Source organism: Procambarus clarkii, unplaced genomic scaffold (assembly GCF_040958095.1).
Source record: "Procambarus clarkii isolate CNS0578487 unplaced genomic scaffold, FALCON_Pclarkii_2.0 HiC_scaffold_134, whole genome shotgun sequence".
In the NCBI taxonomy this organism is placed as follows: Eukaryota; Metazoa; Arthropoda; class Malacostraca; order Decapoda; family Cambaridae; genus Procambarus; species Procambarus clarkii.
Genome location: NW_027189167.1, coordinates 520039 through 539470, shown reverse-complemented (window position 1 = coordinate 539470; position 19432 = coordinate 520039). Strand labels below are relative to the sequence as shown.

General features: G+C 45.8%; 1 protein-coding gene across 1 annotated transcript; it reads right to left on the bottom strand.

The window, feature by feature from the left end:
* Positions 1 to 2440: 2440 nt before the first annotated feature.
* On the bottom strand, positions 2441 to 3019 carry LOC138360950 (uncharacterized). The gene has a single exon (XM_069320437.1). The coding sequence runs from the start codon at positions 3017 to 3019 to the stop codon at positions 2441 to 2443; it is 579 nt and encodes a 192-aa protein (XP_069176538.1).
* Positions 3020 to 19432: the final 16413 nt, after the last annotated feature.

Genomic DNA, 19432 nt, shown 5'->3' with positions numbered 1-19432 from the left:
CCCCTGGGAATAATTACTCACACTCTTACCTCCATCATCTCTCTCTGCTTCCCTATGCAAACGATGAGTCACAATAACGTGGCTGAAGATATAATGACCAAACGAAACACCAGTAAATGAAGAAACGACGACATTTCGTTTCGTCCTGAAGTGTAGTTTGGTCATCATATCTTCCTCCGTCTCTTTTCCTTTCTTTATCTGCCTCTTCCTGTCTTTGTCTCTCTTCCTCGAGCTTCCTTGCTGGAGACAGTGCTTATGAGATTTATTCCCTGTATTCACACACCGCCCAGAGGAATGTTTGTAAATGCGATTTTAATTGTTATTAATTATTCTTTCCCCTGCCTACAATCTGATCCAGATGTTAGGTCAGGTTAGGTTAGGAAACCTTTAGTTGAATACCTTTCCAGACACCTAACGGGTGAATTGCAGCGTGGAAACTGAACAATAACAAACAATGATAAGAGAAACTAGAGGAATCAGCTTAACACTAGTGCTTGGCATGCAATGGCGGAAGAGGCAGTGGTGGTGCTCGTGTGGATGGCAGGTGTAAGGTGATGGATGACAGACTGCTCTATTGGAGGGTCACTGAGACGTCCGCCGTTAGTAAACTAACTGTAAACCCGGAGACGAATATCTTGGATAGGAGACTTTGGAACTCTGTGGGGACTTCTTTTTAAGCCTATGGCCTAGGAATATTGTGGAGATTAAATTTTAAGTCTACTGGAAGAGTTTTCAATAAAGTCTATGAGCTAGGAAATTTACATTCAAATTTATGACCTAGGTAGATTACATTCGATGGCCTAGGAAATTAATTTAAGTCTAGAGAGTATGACCTAAAAACTCTATTTATGTCTTGACCCTAAGATCTCCATTTAAGGCTACGGGCTGGGAAGTTTACCTTTAACACTATGGGAATTTTACATGTAAATCTTCAGGAACTTTATACCACATCTCTCTTCCCAAAAAATAAAAACGGGTCCTCTAAGTCACACCATTTAAATTTTGCAGGAAAAGTCTTCTGGAAGAAAAATTACATTGAAATCAACAGGTAGTTTACACTTAAGACTGATAATTTCAAACTTCATCTTACACCAAAATTTGAAAATGCCAAGTCTATGTAATACCATTTAAAAAACATAGGAAACGTCTGCTGGAAAAATTACATTTAAGTCTATGGGAATTTTTCGTGAAAATGAATGGGAATTTCACGCCCTATATCGCCCACAAATTTTTAAAATGCACCACCATAGTCATACTGTCTTGCCTATTTACAGAGATTGTTGGGGCTGCCATTCCCAAAGTGAGCATGGAAAGACATAGATGACATTCGTCTCGTTCAAAACATTTTCTTTGGATTTGGAAGAGTTCTTCATGAACAAGTTTGCTGAATTCAGTAACATCTGCACGAAACACTGTCACTACATAAAAATTCATGGAATTGTTAAAAAAAAATAATAATAATAATTAAATTAGCAATAATTCCAATTTAAATAATGATAGTAATTAAATTAATAGTAATAATAATTAAAAATATTGAAACTAATTAAAATTAAATAGAAATCATGATATGTAAAACACAATTAATACATATGTAAGCAAATAACAAAAAACATTACCCAAGATATTTATAAAATATTGGTTTTGTTTGTTGCCACAGATCGCTACTGCTCCACCCAGCTTGATACACTTACCATCAATGGTTACTTGATTGACTGCAATTGTACCCACGGTGAAGGGTCCAAGCTGCGCATAACCAAACAGGATACAGGTAAGTCTCTGTCGGCCGTGATGAACGGTCCAAGCTGCACTTACAAACAATACATTAAAAAAATATTGTAAATGATTGTATGTTTAGTACATTTATATAGTTGGTTAGTTTACATAGGTTTACAGTGAACTATTTATCTTAAAGAAAGTGTTAAAAAACATAACATGAATGTCTGACATTGAGAATACAGTTTAAAGGATTAATTTAAACTAATCTTTCAATGGCTTTATAAAAAAAAAAAATACACCTTAGGCAGTCTCCATGTATATGATTCTGGGGCAAACCCAGATCAAAATCATTCCCATCACAGTTCATGCAACATAGATCTGACTTCCATAGAACTCAACATTCCTAACAGTAAGGCGTCTCTTTGTCACAGCAGTTCCTTCAAAATTACAATTATCCAGCTGGGGGTCTCACTGCTTTTACTGCTGACTAGTTGTTTTATTGTACGCTGTATACCTGCTGCACCATGATATATATGTATCACTCATTCTTAAGTTGTATTACCTGACAACTAAGTTTGTTCTTCTGGGATAGTTGGAGTGGCAGTGACTATAATAAATAAAAAGGAATTGATTGAGTTTGCTGGATGTGCGATTCCCTTCAAACAAAAGGATACCATTCGTTTGTAAACAATTTCTTGAAGTGTAGATGTGGACATAAGGCCCGTTATGAGATTGCAATGAGTGCATGGATAAACACCCAAGATTCGTCTTGAACATTTTCTCCATTCACAATTAAGGTTACCAAAATCAACACTTTGAAGGTGGCATAGTTCACAGTCATGCAGGCATAGTTCACAGTCATGCAGGCATAGGTCATAGTCATGCAGGCATAGATCACAGTCATGCAGGCATAGGTCATAGTCATGCAGGCATAGATCACAGTCATGCGGGCATAGATCACAGTCATGCGGGCATAGATCACAGTCATGCAGGCATAGATCACAGTCATGCGGGCATAGATCACAGTCATGTGGGCATAGATCACAGTCATGAGGGCATAAATCACAGTGATGCGGGCATTGATCACAATCATGCGGGCATAGTTCACAGTCATGCGGGCATAGTTCAAAGTCATGCAGGCATAGATCACAGTCATGCGGGCATAGATCACAGTCATGTGGGCATAGATCCCAGTCATGCGGGCATAGATCACAGTCATGCGGGCATAGATCACAGTCATGTGGGCATAGATCCCAGTCATGCGGGCATAGATCACAGTCATGCGGGCATAGATCACAGTCATGCGGGCATAGATCACAGTCATGCAGACATAGATCACAGTCATGCGGGCATAGTTCACAGTCATGCGGGCATAGATCACAGTCATGCGGGCATAGATCACAGTCATACGGGCATAGATCACAGTCATGCGGGCATAGATCACAGTCATGCAGGCATAGATCACAGTCATGCGGGCTCAGACATTGACTGTTAATTTCGACCGTGTTTCAAGTTGATCGAATTCACTCATAATGACATAATGACATTCTTAATTTTAGGTCTATAATAGCATCAGAAAAATTAACGTGGACCCTTTGAGGAGAGGATATGACCCAGATGCTTTTCAAAAAACCTTTCAGTAATCTCTCTGCACAGTAACTTTAGTTTCGGATCAATATAAAACGGATCGTGTGAGATAATGGGAACTATAGCACATTTGGCTAGATTGAAAGTATGGTTGTATTCTGCATTATAGCTCTCACATATTCCTCTCAAGATCTTCAAAGAATCTTATGTCGGTGTGAGCAGAACTAGATCATCAGCGTAACAGAAAACATTGACCTTAGTTGTGCCTCTGCGTCTGCCAGCTCGACGGGATTTTAACTCCTTCAACAATGGATGAAGATAGAGAGCAAATAGTATAAGACTGAAAACTGTACCTTGTTCGACTCCATTTTAGTGAGAAATATTCAGAGTGGACATTACTCCTTTTCACAGCGACATTGCATGAATAAGAAAAATATAGAAATCTAGCAATGACAGGACATACTTTTCTGTTAAGCAGTTCTTTGAAAAAGTGTAATGTGTTCACATTTGTCAAAAGCTTTGGAAGCATCATGGAACAAAGAGAGAACAGAGCTACTGAGTAAGTTGTAGTACTGAATAGTTTCGTTCCAGAACACAATTCACTATCGTACCTGGTTAAGGGTCCAAGCTGCACTATACCGCTCACTATATGTCATCTGTCCTCCAAGGGCAATATTCAATACTGTCCTGTAAGCCCTGACGCCATACTCAAGTCTATATTACCATTTGAGATGTGTCCAAGATGCACTACACTACCCAGTGTTGAATTAAGTCTAGTATGTCACCCGTGGAGAATGGTACAAACTGTACAATTAGACAGGTAAGTTTCATCTGTCACCCGTGCAGAAGTACACGTCTCTGTCACCCGTTGTGACAAGTCTTAGCAGTAATGAATCGCTTAGTTTGCAAGTCTCTTCTGTGACCCGTATATATGACTTCCAGCTGCACTATACCACCCAGAACTAAATCAAATATATAAGCAACGAGGTTTTTGTCACCAGGAGTGTGTAACGTTTGCACGCTACATACACGTGTGCACGTGTGTGTGTGTACTCGCCTACTTAGTTGAACTCACCTAGTTGTGCTTGCGAGGGTTGAGCTTTGACTCTTTGGTCTCGCCTCTCAACTATCAACCAATGAAATGTTCCAGAGTATCAGAAAGTAACTCACCTAAGTTCTTTGGGACCGGCAGTGGTATGATAGGTTAGTCAAGGTGATTGGTTGTGCACAAGTATTAAGACAGGATTGTCGAGGCATGTTGCAGCGTAATTGGTGTTTCTCTGATGAGATATTAACTTCTGCCAATACCAAACAGTAGAGTAAAGTAGCTCTCTGTATATTACTTCGTAAGTTCTTGATATAAATGTTTGAAGTTTATGTTAATCCCTTTTTTATCACTTTTATAACCAATTTGATATACTTGCATAATAATTTTTTTATATAAGTTACATAATATTTAGGCACCTACACACACATACATAATTGATATAGAAAACACTGGAAAAGACCCCAATATTTCATTTTTTAGCTTTCAGGGACTTTGATGACCAATGTGACTCGGGACATATTATGACATATAAGGAGTTCCATACAGTTAGACACTTATCAATACTGTGCATCCTCCTGGATGCTTTCCCCATATCTTGTATAGGTTGTAGTTGCCTTGTTGAAGCCGTCTGCCATTTCGTTGTGATGCTGCATGCAGTTGCAACCCAGACGAAGTAAAAATCCAGAGTCAACAGCATTTGACACACTCTAAATACCCGCTTTAAGTCCACAGAGGTTCACCATGTGGGTGTTTACTAACACGGATGCCTATTGCTGAAGAGATAGGATGGTCTAAGGATGGGATAGTCAATGGATGGGATAGTCAATGGACGGGATAGTCAATGGACGGAATAGTCAATGGATGGGATAGTCAATGGATGGGATAGTCAATGGATGGGATGGTGAAAGGATATGATGATGAATGAAAGGGATTTTGAATAGATGGGATAGTGAATAACTAGTGCAGTTATGGTAATGAGATAGTGCATGGATTGGAATGTGAATGGAGGGGATGGTGAATGGATGGGATGGTGAATGGATAGAATTGTTAATGCATGGAATGGAGAATGGATGGGATGGTGAATGGACAGAATTGTTAATGCATGGAATAGAGAATCGATAGAATGGTGAATAGACAGAATTTTAAATGGATGGGATGGTGAATGGTGGGGATTGTGAATGGACGAGATGGTGGATATATGATGTGATGGATTGATGGAATGGTGAATGGATGGAATGCTGAATTTATGGGATAGTGAATGCATAGAATTGTAAATGAATCGGATGGTGAATGGAGGAGATGATGAATGGATGGGGTAGTGAACGGACGGCATGGTGGATGGATGACATGGTTAATGGATGGGATTGTGAATGGGTGGGATGGTGAATGGATTGCATGGTGACTGGATGAGATTGTTAATGGATGGGAGGGTTAATGAATGTACTTGTGAATGGCATGACCAATGGCATAAAGTTAATGAATGTATTGGTGAGTGGCATGACTCTTCTCGACGGGAGGAAGGGGGGGGCGCCGTGGTCGTGCGGCAGACTCACCTGAACCATAGCACATGACGCCCGGAGCGTGCAGATGCACTAGTCCTCCTAAGCATAGACGCCATACTTGTGATCCAAACAACTCCCAATTGCACCAAACATCATCAGAGCGATAAAATAAGAGGACTTCAGATGAAGGAACAGCGATGGAAGGAAATCATTGAACATCTGGAAGGTGGGAAATACCTTTCGAGAAAATAAAGTTCCTCTTTAAATGAATTTACACTCAAAGAAATGGTCTTTTTTTGTAGGGATGCGAGTCTTATTTTCCTTGGCGTCACCCCTTTTATATAGGAACCATCGTGTTGTACCATGCAAATGCTTAGAAAGACAGGGCGTTTTTTCAGCTAGTTATCCCCAACGCATTAAGCCTTCAGTATTAAAACTTGCGCATGTGTCAAAGATTGCAGGTCACCCGGGAGTATACAAAACATACACAAAGGCTAAGTCATTATTATATTTCCCAGGGTAATTATCACATATAATTAGGTATGTGAGGTCATGCGGGAACTGTCAAGGAAGCAAAGGTACTCCTAAAGTACAAGCCCCACTCCAGGAGTTCTCAGAGACAGCCGAACCCTTGGATTGGGTGGGGGCTGCTTTAATTGATTTACACAGCAACAACTCAGGCAACAGATATGAGCTAGTTTTAGTGGGCTACCAGAGTGGTCCAGGTATACCACTCTGGTAGCCCCTCCAAGGAGAGACCCCCAAACAGTGGCAGATGAATTTCTAGATAGGTTTGATACGGTGTTCGGACCAACTAAAGTTCTAGTATCTGTCAGGGGACAGGATTTTATTGGTACGTTATTTCAGGAGGTATGTAAACTCTTAGAAACAACAACAGCGCTAACAGCAGTATACCATCCCCAAACGAACGGCATGGTGGAACGAACCAATAGAACGGTGAAGGATATGCTTGCCATTTTAGCAGAGAATGATCCGGCCACTTGGGATGAACAGCTGCCTTTTGTTCAATTTGCAACAAACACCGCAGTGTACCAGTCAATAAATACTCAACCACTCATGCTGTTCACTGGACTCTCGTGTAATTTTGCGTCTGGTCTGCTTGTTACGGCCCTATTGGGTCGCAACTGGGGTTCTTCTCTGATGTTATTAGAGTTTGGGTATCCGGCCCCGAGTTAGTAGTGGCTTTCAAGAGGTGTGCTCCATAACGCAAGTAAATTAAAGGGGAAGGGATACTAATACACTAATTTAAATATATATATTAGCGACCACCATAAATATATGTCTCACAGTCACTCGCTGGTGCTATAACTACACTTATATACAATAACTTGTCTCCCTCCGAAGACACAGGATGCTCTACGGTGCTCAAGATGAGTAGCCCTGGTTCTCTTCTCTTTGCCTCACGATGAATCCTTTGATTCTCTAGGCGAATCTACCCTGGCCACAGGCCAGCCAAATCACAGTCCCACTGGGTGCATCGTCGTGGAGGCCTTCAACCACAAATCCAGCCTGTAGCTGGCAGGTTCCAATCAGCTCCGCTGCGTAGGCCACTCCACGACCGATACTAGGGTTGCGAGCCCTAGGCAGGAGCCTCGTGTGATTCCGCAGATCACTCTCCTCTCTCTGCACCACAGTGGCCAGTCTCTCCCACCAGCCAGCCCCCAGATAAGACGATCCCTGGTACTGCCACGTCACAGGCAGGCTAACACACTCAACAGTGTACGTTCGGGGGTGGCTCACAGCTTCTGCAGCAAACACATGGAGAGACTATGGCTGCCTTGGGTAGACTGATCCATTGTCCAATACAGCAGTCCCAGGTCGACTCTGTAATCAGACACGTCATCAGTACTAGTTACACTCTAGGGCACCTCACTTACCGGCTTAGACACAAATGTCCACCTATCCACTCCATAGATGGCGTTGCTGTCTAAGCGCCACCTCACCAGAGGTCAGCAGCGGCTATGTCACGAGCTGATTAAGACGGGAAACCAGCCCCTGTGGCCGGTATATCTCGTCCTCACTAGATGGCGTCGTCCATTTGGAGGGGGTTTCGAGAGCTGACCCACAGATGGTGTTGTCGTCACTGCTCCGTGCTCGGACGCTGGACTCGGGTCCGTAGCACTGCTTAACAGATATACTATTATTTATGGAGAGGATTACCCTTCAGAAATCCTCACCAAGATGAAGAATGCATGGAGGATAGCAGCTGAAGCATCAAAGAAAGCAAGGACACAGTATGCCCATTATTGTGATAGGCAGGTATAACCATTAACAGTGAAGGAGGGGAGCCTCATGTTGCGATTGAATGAGCCAGCGCCCGCCAATGAGAGTAGGAAGTTACCAGTTAGATGGCGAGGCCCTTATAGAGTCATTAAGAAACTAGGGCTGTAACGTACGTTTATGTTTCGTTGATGGGTAGATTAGATACACATTGTTTAGTGAGTTTTCATATTTATTTAGTAGTCTTGATTACAGTAGTCGGTTGGTGGCATTGTCGTAAATGTTCAGACGGAGCTTGGAGCAGAGCAGAGAGCTGAGTGTGGCCAGAGTCGTGGAGCTTTATGTGGGAGAGCGTGGCTGCTCGATTGGGAATTGTGAGTGTCTGAACTCGGGGTACGAGAGCATGGCGGCTCAATTGGGAATTGCGAGTGTCTGAACTTAGGGAGCTAGAGCATGGCAGCTTGATTGGGAATTGTGAGTGTCTGAACTCGGGGAACGAGAGCGTTGTAGCTCGATGCGGTCGTAGTCTGCTGTCTGCTCTATGTCGAAGCTGTAGCGTCTTGGGTCGATTAGAACTGAACACGCCGAGTGCTACATTGTTGACTGTGGAAATTATACTCTCCGCTATTGCTCATATCGCTTGCTGATATGGTGACTACACCTCAGCTCCCTCCAACAAGCTGAGAAGAGTATTACCTGTGAGATTTTTTTCTACGCCTACCTCCCTTAGGAGGTGGACTACAAGTTTAAAGTCTGCTCACGGCAGTTAATCATGAGTCCAATAGAAAAAGGAAAAGCGGGAGCAAACCGCCAGGCCTCCACCACCAGGGGTGAAAACCTGTCCACAATAGGCCGCTGGCTCCTCCTAGTTAAACAGGACGTTAAAACTAATAAAGGGTAACCGACGGGTTCTCACAATCAAATATTTATATTTGATGTGGCGCTATGAATTGGAATTCGAATGCCCAAGAACAGCCGTTGTATCAAGATCACATCAACATTTAATAATATGCAGAAATATGGTTGAAGGGTTGACATCAAAGACCGTTTTCTATAACATAACAATTTATTAATAACAAGAGACTAACTACTACATTACCGAGTTTACGTTACGTTAATGTCCATCCAGTGGCACGATAACAAACAGCTAAATAGCAACCCTTGTTGTGAGGCTGCATACTGAACTAACCTGAACACAGGTGTGCCCACTGATGACGCAATATTGCAAATCAAAGAAAAATATCACAGACTAAGTTACACCACAGCGAATGGTTACGTTATTGTACATCAAGTGGCATTTGCAACACAGCTATTCAACAGCCCCTCGAGAAGTGACAGCAGGCTCCATCTTGCTGACACTTCGGGCTGACAACATGAACTAACTGAACAAATGAAGGATATCCACTGAAGACACAAGCATGCAATCAATAGTGTCTCGGTTTCCCTGACAGCTCCTATAATCACAAACTTAGGGGTCTTCCCGCCCCCCAGGAGAGACCCACGTAGCTAGGCGGGTAGTCCAACAGTGACCCCCCCCTATCACAACCCAGTCTGTAAAAAATCTTCATATATCACATTGATGAATTCTTCTGGCGTTCTAATAACATCAGGTTCCATTCTGTTGACAATAACGTGAGATTTAAAACTCAATATCGTATAAACTGATAACAATACTGCACAAACCTGCAACATCATGATGCCATCAGCATACCCCACATGCTAATGACATCATTAGGCAATCAGTCAGCAATCACATCTACTGACTTACCACACAACACAGTACATAAAGCATGCAAATGAACACATAGAAATGGCATTCACATAATCAATGAAAATTATATCATCAGGTAAATGTACTGCCTACCTCTAATGATTATAATTTTACGGTACTCTATGGCATTAATCCTGTCTGAACGATTATATAGAATCGACAGGCTGGATCACTTATATGGTAAATCTCTACACTGACCGGTTACATACTCTAGTCAGTCTACTATATATACATTATGATACTACAGTGTGGTCCCGTGTATAACATCTATCTCCAGGCACTACCCTACCAATCACCTGGACCCTACTGACAGTTGTCACTCAGCTGCTTCTCTAGCCTGGCGAGGCTCTGAGACAACTCTTACCGAGAATTTCCACCAGTATTCATCACACTGTACACAATGATAATAGTACTCACGTCTTTCCTTATTTTTTTCCTCATTTCCCAGGTCACTACCACACTAGCTGTCAACACTTAGCTTGCTTGCTCCTCATGCGTCGACAAGATGTGGCCCTAGGCTGTCCCGGGAAAGTGGCCAAGGCATGTGGCCACCGCGTGGCCCACAGTGCCCCCCCCCCCGAGCAGAGAGGGGGGGTGGAGTGGTGGTAGCGGACGCACGGGCCGAGCCAGGCCAAGCCGAGCGGCTGGGTGGCCTGGGGTTGGCCACGGGTAGCGCATGACGTCATAGCACCCCACCCGGCTGAGCTGGTGCGCGGGGTGGGGTGGGGTTTGGCCGCGCGGGTGGCCGGCGCGCTGGCAGGCGGGTGGGGTAGCCGGGCCATGTAGCCGGACCATGCGGCAGGTGGCCGGGGTGGCCCCCGGGCATACACACGTGGTTGAGGAATCGCCCACAACTCCAGCAAACCAGAGCCTGCCCTGCTCTACACTGGGGTGACAATGGCCGGCGGCGTCCCCACACTGACGCAGCCTGGCGGATTTCAAAGTCCAACATGGGCCTGTAATATCACACTCACTTACACTGCCCAACACCAATTGTCCATTGCCACTAGACAGGATACTCGACCCACCTGTTACACCATGAGGCTCTGCCAGCTGCCTCATGGGTGAACACTGTCAACTGTCTCTTTAGCTTTTTACTGTTCCTTCCGTAAATCCTTGGCCCCAATTCTCCCAATTGGGCCTTGACACAACCCCTGATGGCAGGAGTGCCATATTCGATGAGTAATTTGGACGACAGAAGCGATTAACGTGGGGTGGAGGTGGCCGGCCTGCCACCTCCACCAGACACTTCTTCCTCGCTTGCCGCCCATTTCAAACTGCCTCCCTGGCAGGCAGGGAAACTCAAATGCCCATACCTCCTCCCTACTTTGTCTTGACCAATCAGCCTGGAGCCAGCACGGCTCCCTCAGGCCCCTCCCAATCACCTCTCTTCGCGCCAAAACTCGGCTTGGAGCACACATGCCTAAACCAATCACAGGCTCACTCACCCTCGAGCATCCCGTGATGTCACAAGGAGGGGGAGGCCTAAAAGACAGTGGCGTGATGTCTCCCATGTTGGGGGGGGGGGGGCAACGTTCACTCCACTCTCCCCCCCACCTCTAACAGTTTTAGTCAAGTACCTCACATCCCACTTCACTCTCACCTCGATGATCCTGTTTCACAGAAACAGGAAAATCTCTGTAATTCTCTCTACAGAGCCATCACAGACTTCTGACTACTCACAAATGATAGACCATAACATAAGCTTTCATTCAACACCCAACAAGTATATGTTATTTTGAAAGCTTCAGTTTCTAGAGTGACTAGCCTAATCTAGAAACTAGGAAAACTAACTGAGGGATCTAGATCCCTCACATTACCTGTAATTGGGGAAAGAATTGTAGCTTCTGTAATTAGTGCTAATTAGTTATACTATTAAGATAGTATAACGAGATAATGGCGAGGTATAGAGATATATAGTATTAATGAGATAGTATATTAAGATAATGAGATAATGGAGCGATTATAAGATTACCTCGCTACAGGCCCAGTAAATTTCCTAATCAAGGGTATATTTGAATACCAGACTGAAAGAAGCATCCATCAATAAATTGAAACTTAATGTGGCAATAGAAGAACTGGAATTACCTTAGTAATCCCAGCACCCGAGAGAGTTGAGAGAATGGTTATTCCTGATGCTCAATCAAAGGAGGAGGATGACCTTTTGTCATCCTTATATAGTAGCCAAGTTAGGCCTGGTCACCCTATTGTCACCAGATCTCGCGCGCACGTGAGCGCACAATAACTGCACTAAACTGTCATCTGAGTTAATAGGTAGAGGCAAAGAATTATAATGTATGTGCCTGGTCAAGAGTGACGTACCTTTACCTACCCTGGGGGGAGTTATCCTTCTTAAAACCTCCAGGGCAGATCCAGGTCTCCACCAGACATGAGTTATGAATGTTTCTTTTCCCAGGTCTGCTCACATTACCACATTGTCTGCTATATTCCCTCTCGACTGAGGCCAGAGTAGCATGTCAGTGCTATTGTCTGGCGGGAACCCTGTCCCTCGGGTTTAGTTCCCGAGGGACAGGGGGGGGGGTAACATTTCACTCCCCACCCCCATTGTCCCCCCAAATCCCATCCACACAATGGTGGGGAGCGAAAAGCATCGTTATTTTTAAGAGGACGAGTTGAGAACCTGTTTACTGGCTCGTAATGCTGCTGTCACCAGCAAGGGACACTAGGCATCATTTCTTAACATGGACTCACCATCTCTTCCTCTTCCCTCTTCTTTCTTCTCTCTTCTTTCTTATTTCTTCTGTAGACAAGTGACCTAGGGTCCACTGTGTCCGTCCGTCCTGGGGTCCATCCTGGGCATCCCAATGTTGGTGGGACAGACTGGAGTCGTTGTTCCATCTTTACTGGGTCGTCTGGGGTCATCTGCAAGACGACCTGGGGTCCAGTGGGGTCCGTCTGTCCTGGGGTCCATCCTGGGTAGACCAATGAATATGATTGGGTTTGATGATTGGATAATATGATTGGACCATCGATTGGATGATGAATGAATAGGTTGGTGAATGGATAGTTTCATGAATACATGGGTTAGTGGATAGATGGATTGGTGGATAGTGCGGTTGGTGAATAGTTGGGTTTGGTAATTGACGGATTGGTGGATGGATGAATAAATTGGTATATGTAAGAGATTGAATATGTATGGGGCTGGTACACGGATGGGATGATGAATGGATGAGTTGGTGAATGGATGAGATGTTGAATAGAAGGGGTGATGGATGAGGTGTTGAATGGAAGGGGTGATGGATGAGGTGTTGAATGGAAGGGGTGATGGATGAAGTGTTGAATGGAAGGGCTGATGGATGAGGTGTTGAATGGAAGGGGTGATGGATGAGGTGTTGAATGGAAGGGGTGATGGATGAGGTGTTGAATGGAAGGGGTGATGGATGAGGTGTTGAATGGAAGGGGTGATGGATGAGGTGTTGAATGGAAGGGGTGATGGATGAAGTGTTGAATGGAAGGGGTGATGGATGAGGGGTTGAATGGAAGGGGTGATGGATGAGGTGTTGAATGGAAGGGGTGATGGATGAGGTGTTGAATGGAAGGGGTGATGGATGAGGTGTTGAATGGAAGGGGTGATGGATGAAGTGTTGAATGGAAGGGGTGATGGATGAGGTGTTGAATGGAAGGGGTGATGGATGAGGTGTTGAATGGAAGGGGTGATGGATGAGGTGTTGAATGGAAGGGGTGATGTATGGATAAGTTTGTTGATAAATGGGTTGATGAATAATGGGTCGGTAAATGGATTAGGTGGTGAGTAGTTGAATGGGTTGCTGATTGAATAGAATGTTGAATGGATAAATTGGTGAATAAATATAGTTGTGAATGGAGGGTTGATGGATGGATTGGTTGATAAGTGGGTGGATTGATGAATGAATTGGTTGATAAATGGATGGGGTTGATGAATGGATGGGTTTGTGGATGAACAGGTTGTTGTGAAAGGATATGAATGATCTGGTGAATGAAGATGATGGTGGATGAATGCGTTGGTGAGTGGTTGGATTGTTTACATGATGGGTCTGCAAATTGACGGATGTCATTACAGCTGGTGATACAATAAGGACATTGGTTGTCACCAGTGTTCTTGGTGTGTCACCAGTTCTAGTGGGCTGTCACCTGCTCTAGTGGACTGTCACAATTGTTCTTGGTGTGTCACCAGCTCTAATGGGCTGTCACCAGTGTTCATGGTGTGTCACCAGCTCTAGTGGTCTGTCACCAGTGTAGCTGGTGTGTCACCAGCTCTAGTGGGCTGTCACCAGTGTTCTTGGTGTGTCACCAGCTCTAATGGGCTGTCACCAGTGTTCATGGTGTGTCACCAGCTCTAGTGGTCTGTCACCAGTGTAGCTGGTGTGTCACCAGCTCTAGTGGGCTGTCACCAGTGTTCTTGGTGTGTCACCAGCTCTAATGGGCTGTCACCAGTGTTCATGGTGTGTCACCAGCTCTAGTGGTCTGTCACCAGTGTAGCTGGTGTGTCACCAGCTCTAGTGGGCTGTCACCAGTGTTCTTAGTGTGTCACCAGCTCTAGTGGACTGTCACCAGCTCTAGTGGGCTGTCCCCAGCTCTAGTAGACTGTCACCAGTGTTCCTGGTGTGTCACCAGCTCTAGTGGGCTGTCACCAGTGTTCTTGGAGTGTCACCAGCTCTAGTGGGCTGTCACTAGTGTTCTTGGTGTGTCGCCAGCACTAGTGGACTGTCACCAGTGTTCTTGGTGTGTCACCAGCTCTAGTAGACTGTCACCAGTGTTCTTGGTGTGTCACCAGCTCTAGTGGACTGTCACCAGTGTTCTTGGTGTGTCACGAGCTCTAGTGAACTGTCACCAGCTCTAGTAGACTGTCACTAGTGTTCTTGGTGTGTCACCAGCTCTAGTGGACTGTCACCAGTGTTCATGGTGTGTCACCAGCTCTAGTGGGCTGTCACCAGTGTTCATGGTGCGTCACCAGCTCTAGTGGGCTGTCACCAGTGTACGTGGTGCGTCACCAGCTCTAGTGGACTGTCACCAGTGTTCATGGTGCGTCACCAGCTCTAGTGGACTGTCACCAGTGTTCTTGGTGTGTCACCAGCTCTAGGGGACTGTCACCAGTGTTCATGGTGCGTCACCAGCTCTAGTGGGCTGTCACCAGTTTATTACCTGTTCCAACTTGGCTTCTCTGTGCCCAGCTGATCATTATCAGCAAGGAGGAGGCACCATCCAGCTGGTCATTGTCAGCAAGGGGAAGCCAGGCTCATGGGAACTCATTACAGTAAAACATAGAAACAAAAATAATAAGATTTGCAGAAGGTCTGTTGGTCTGTGAGACGGCTCCTCTTTTTACCTAACTAAAGTCATTTATATATAAATGTTTATCCCTCCTTTGAAACATTTTCTTTCAGAAATCAATAATCCAGTTCACAAACCAATTGTTACCCAAGTCTAGAGCAAATTTATAGTTATCCAATTAATATCATGCTGTTCTTTAATGAGGACAGTTGAATGTGAGGAAAAGCTCCCTGGGTATTGATGGTGCTCGGAGGATATTCACGAGAGGTCGGTGGAGCATTATGTCCAGCGTCAGTAGCGGCCGGCGGAGCATTATGTCCAGCGTCAGTAGCGGCCAGCGGAGCATTATGTCCAGCGTCAGTAGCGGCCGGCGGAGCATTATGTCCAGCGTCAGTAGCGGCCGGCGGAGCATTATGTCCAGCGTCAGTAGCGGCTGGCGGAGCATTATGTCCAGCGTCAGTAGCGGCCGGCGGAGCATTATGTCCAGCGTCAGTAGCGGCTGGCGGAGCATTATGTCCAGCATCAGGAGTGGTCGGCGGAGCATTATGTCCAGCGTCAGTAGCGGCTGGCGGAGCATTATGTCCAGCATCAGGAGTGGTCGGCGGAGCATTATGTCCAGCATCAGTAGCGGCTGGCGGAGCATTATGTCCAGCATCAGGAGTGGTCGGCGGAGCATTATGTCCAGCGTCAGTAGCGGCTGGCGGAGCATTATGTCCAGCGTCAGTAGCGGCTGGCGGAGCATTATGTCCAGCGTCAGTAGCGGCTGGCGGAGCATTATGTCCAGCGTCAGTAGCGGCTGGCGGAGCATTATGTCCAGCATCAGGAGTGGTCGGCGGAGCATTATGTCCAGCGTCAGTAGCGGCTGGCGGAGCATTATGTCCAGCATCAGGAGTGGTCGGCGGAGCATTATGTCCCGCGTCAGTAGCGGCCGGCGGAGCATTATGTCCAGCATCAGGAGTGGTCGGCGGAGCATTATGTCCAGCATCAGTAGCGGTCGGCGGATCATTATGTCCAGCATCAAGAGCGGTCGGTGGAGCATTGTGTCCAGCATCAATAGCGGTCGGTGGAGCATTATGTCTAGCATCAAGAGCGGTCGGCGGAGCATTATGTCCAGCATCAATAGCGGTCGGCGGAGCATTATGTCCAGCATCAATAGCGGTCGGTGGAGCATTATGTCCAGCATCAATAGCGGTCGGCGGAGCATTATGTCCAGCATCAATAGCGGTCGGCGGAGCATTATGTCCAGCATCAAGAGCGGTCGGTGGAGCATTGTGTCCAGAATAATGAGCGGTCGGAGGAGCATTATGTCCAGCATCCGAATTGGTCGGCGGAGCATTATGTCCAGCATCAGAAGTGGTCGGCGGAGCATTATGTCCAGCATCAGGAGCGGTCGGCGGAGCATTATGTCCAGCATCAGGAGCGGTCGGTGGAGCATTGTGTCCAGCATCAATAGCGGTCGGCGGAGCATTATGTCCAGCATCAGAAGTGGTCGGCGGAGCATTATGTCCAGCATCAGAAGTGGTCGGCGGAGCATTATGTCCAGCATCAGAAGTGGTCGGCGGAGCATTATGTCCAGCATCAGAAGTGGTCGGCGGAGCATTATGTCCAGCATCAGGAGCGGTCGGCGGAGCATTATGTCCAGCATCAGGAGCGGTCGGTGGAGCATTGTGTCCAGCATCAATAGCGGTCGGCGGAGCATTATGTCCAGCATCAGAAGTGGTCGACGGAGCATTATGTCCAGCATCAGAAGTGGTCGGCGGAGCATTATGTCCAGCATCAGGAGCGGTCGACGGAGCATTATGTCCAGCATCAGAAGTGGTCGACAGAGCATTATGTCCAGCATCAGGAGTGGTCGACGGAGCATTATGTCCAGCATCAATAGCGGTCGGCGGAGCATTATGTCCAGCATCAGAAGTGGTCGGCGGAGCATTATGTCCAGCATCAGGAGCGGTCGACGGAGCATTATGTCCAGCATCAGAAGTGGTCGGCGGAGCATTATGTCCAGCATCAGGAGCGGTCGACGGAGCATTATGCTTGACATATGTGACCAGAGACATGACTCACCTTAACAGTGACCAGAGACATGACTCACCTTAACAGTGACCAGAGACATGACTCACCTTAACAGTGACCAGAGACATGACTCACCTTAAAAGGGAGGAAGTTTGGTGTTGGAGTAAGTATGATGGACGGGCCGTTGGTGTGTCTGTGGAAGTCAGTCATGGAGGCTCTTCAGTTCTCTGAAGGTAATGAACCAAGTAATGGGTCTCTGAGGAACGTGTTTCAGTTTGATTGGCCAAGGAAGTCACTATAGTTTGCCACACAAGTGATTTCATCTTTTTATAGTTTAATGAGGAGAAATCAAAGTTTCTAAGTTTTTAATATGTTGTGAGAGCACAGTGTCGGAGACCTGTTATGCGGATGTACTCACCTAGTTGTACTTGTGTGGTTTTGAGCTTTGACTCTGGTCTCGCCTCTCAACTCTCAATCAACTGATGTACAGGTTCCTGAGCCTACTGGGCTCTGTCATATCTACACTTGAAGCTGTGTATGGAGTCAGTATCCACCACATCACTTCCTAATGCATTCAATTTGTTAACTACTCTGACACTGAAAAAATTCTTTCTAATATCTCTATGGCTCACTTGGGTACTCAATTTCCACTTGTGTCCCCTAGTGCGTGTAGCCCTTATGTTAAATTGCCTGTCTTTATCTACCCTATCAATTCCTTTGAGATTCTTGTATGTGGTGATCATGTTCCCCCAACTCTTCTGTCTTCCAGTGACGCGAAGTTTAATTCCCGTAGTCTCTCTTCGTAGCTCATACCACTCAGTTCGGGTACTAGTCTGGTGGCAAACCTTTGAACATTTTCTTTTTTAGTCTTATGCTTGACTAGATATGGACTCCATGCAATAGCTGCATATTGCAGGATTGGTCTGACATATGTGGTATACAAAGTTCTGAATGATTCCTTACCCAAGTTTCTGAATGCCGTTTTCATGTTGGCTAGCCTGGCATATGCCGCTGATGTTATCCTCTTGATATGGGCTTCAGGGGACAGGTCTGGTTTGATATCAACCCCCAGGTCTTTATCTCTCTCTGACTCTTGAAGAATTTCACCTCTCAAATGATACCTTGTATCTGGTCTCCTGCTTCCTACACCTATCTTCATTACATTACATTTGCTTGGGTTAAACTCTAACAACCATTTGGTTGACCATTCCTTCAGTTTGTCCAGGTCTTCTTGAAACCTCAAGCTGTCCTCCTCTGTTTTAGTCCTTCTCATAATTCTGGCATCGTCAGCAAACATTGATGTATCTGTGTCTCTGTCCTCATGTTCTCGGTCTTTATGCTGAGTGTCTGAGTAATGTGGAGAGCGGGTGGCAGCCGAACGAACATCGTCCCTCACAGTATGGTGAGTAACATAGGTGACAGTACCCCGGGTGGTCGGGTTGGATGCCAGGGTAGGAGTGGTGTGAGTACTATCAGGTCCCCCCAGACCTCATAACAATTGTCGGCCTTCGTTGTTCACCCAGAGATTATGACAAGATCTTTGATCAAGTAAAGCCGTTTTTATGAGCGAGTGGACTTAATGTCTTGGATCTGAAGTCGTGGGAGTAAAGGTGCTGGACGAGTTCCTCGAGGATAATAACGGTAGATGGAAGCCCAAGATGCCTAGGTTTCAGTTCAGTCTTGTTTAATATTTACTAACTGTCACGTGGGGGTGGGCGGTCCGGGGCTCTGCTAACACTCGGCTGCTAGGGGCTCAAAGGCCCAAATACTCAGCCCCTCCGACTCCCTGGATTCACCGGAGTCTCCTTGGTCACACAAGAGAGGACCAACAATGCCCACCTCTGCAGGTCTTTGCTTCCACCACAAAGGGGTGCCACTGATTCACCCTGGAAGCCCTTCAGTCAAACACGGGGAAACTGCTGTTAACAGTTCCGGCCTAGACCCGTGGGGGAGTGAAGGAAGACTCAGGCTTACCTATAACCATAACCTCAGTGAGTCTTGCCTGCCAGACAAAAAAGGTTGCAGGAACTCCTTTCCCTCCTGTCTTCTCTATCTTCCTCTTAGCAAGGTCGCCAGCTGGGTTATTATATCTGCACCCCAGCAATGCAGTTCAGTGGGTGTATTATATATTGTTTGTAGCCAGAAATGTATGCTCATAGAGAAATATCATAAATGGAGGCACACTCAAACACAGTAATAAAATGTGTGGATTTACTGATGCAAATTACATGAACACACACACACAATCACAAGTAATACATGAATATGGAATATGGATAATGA

Excerpts from the sequence above, each read along its gene's own strand:
- LOC138360950 (XM_069320437.1), bottom strand. The coding sequence starts at position 3,019 with ATGACTGTGATCTATGCCCGCATGACTGTGATCTATGCCCGCATGACT.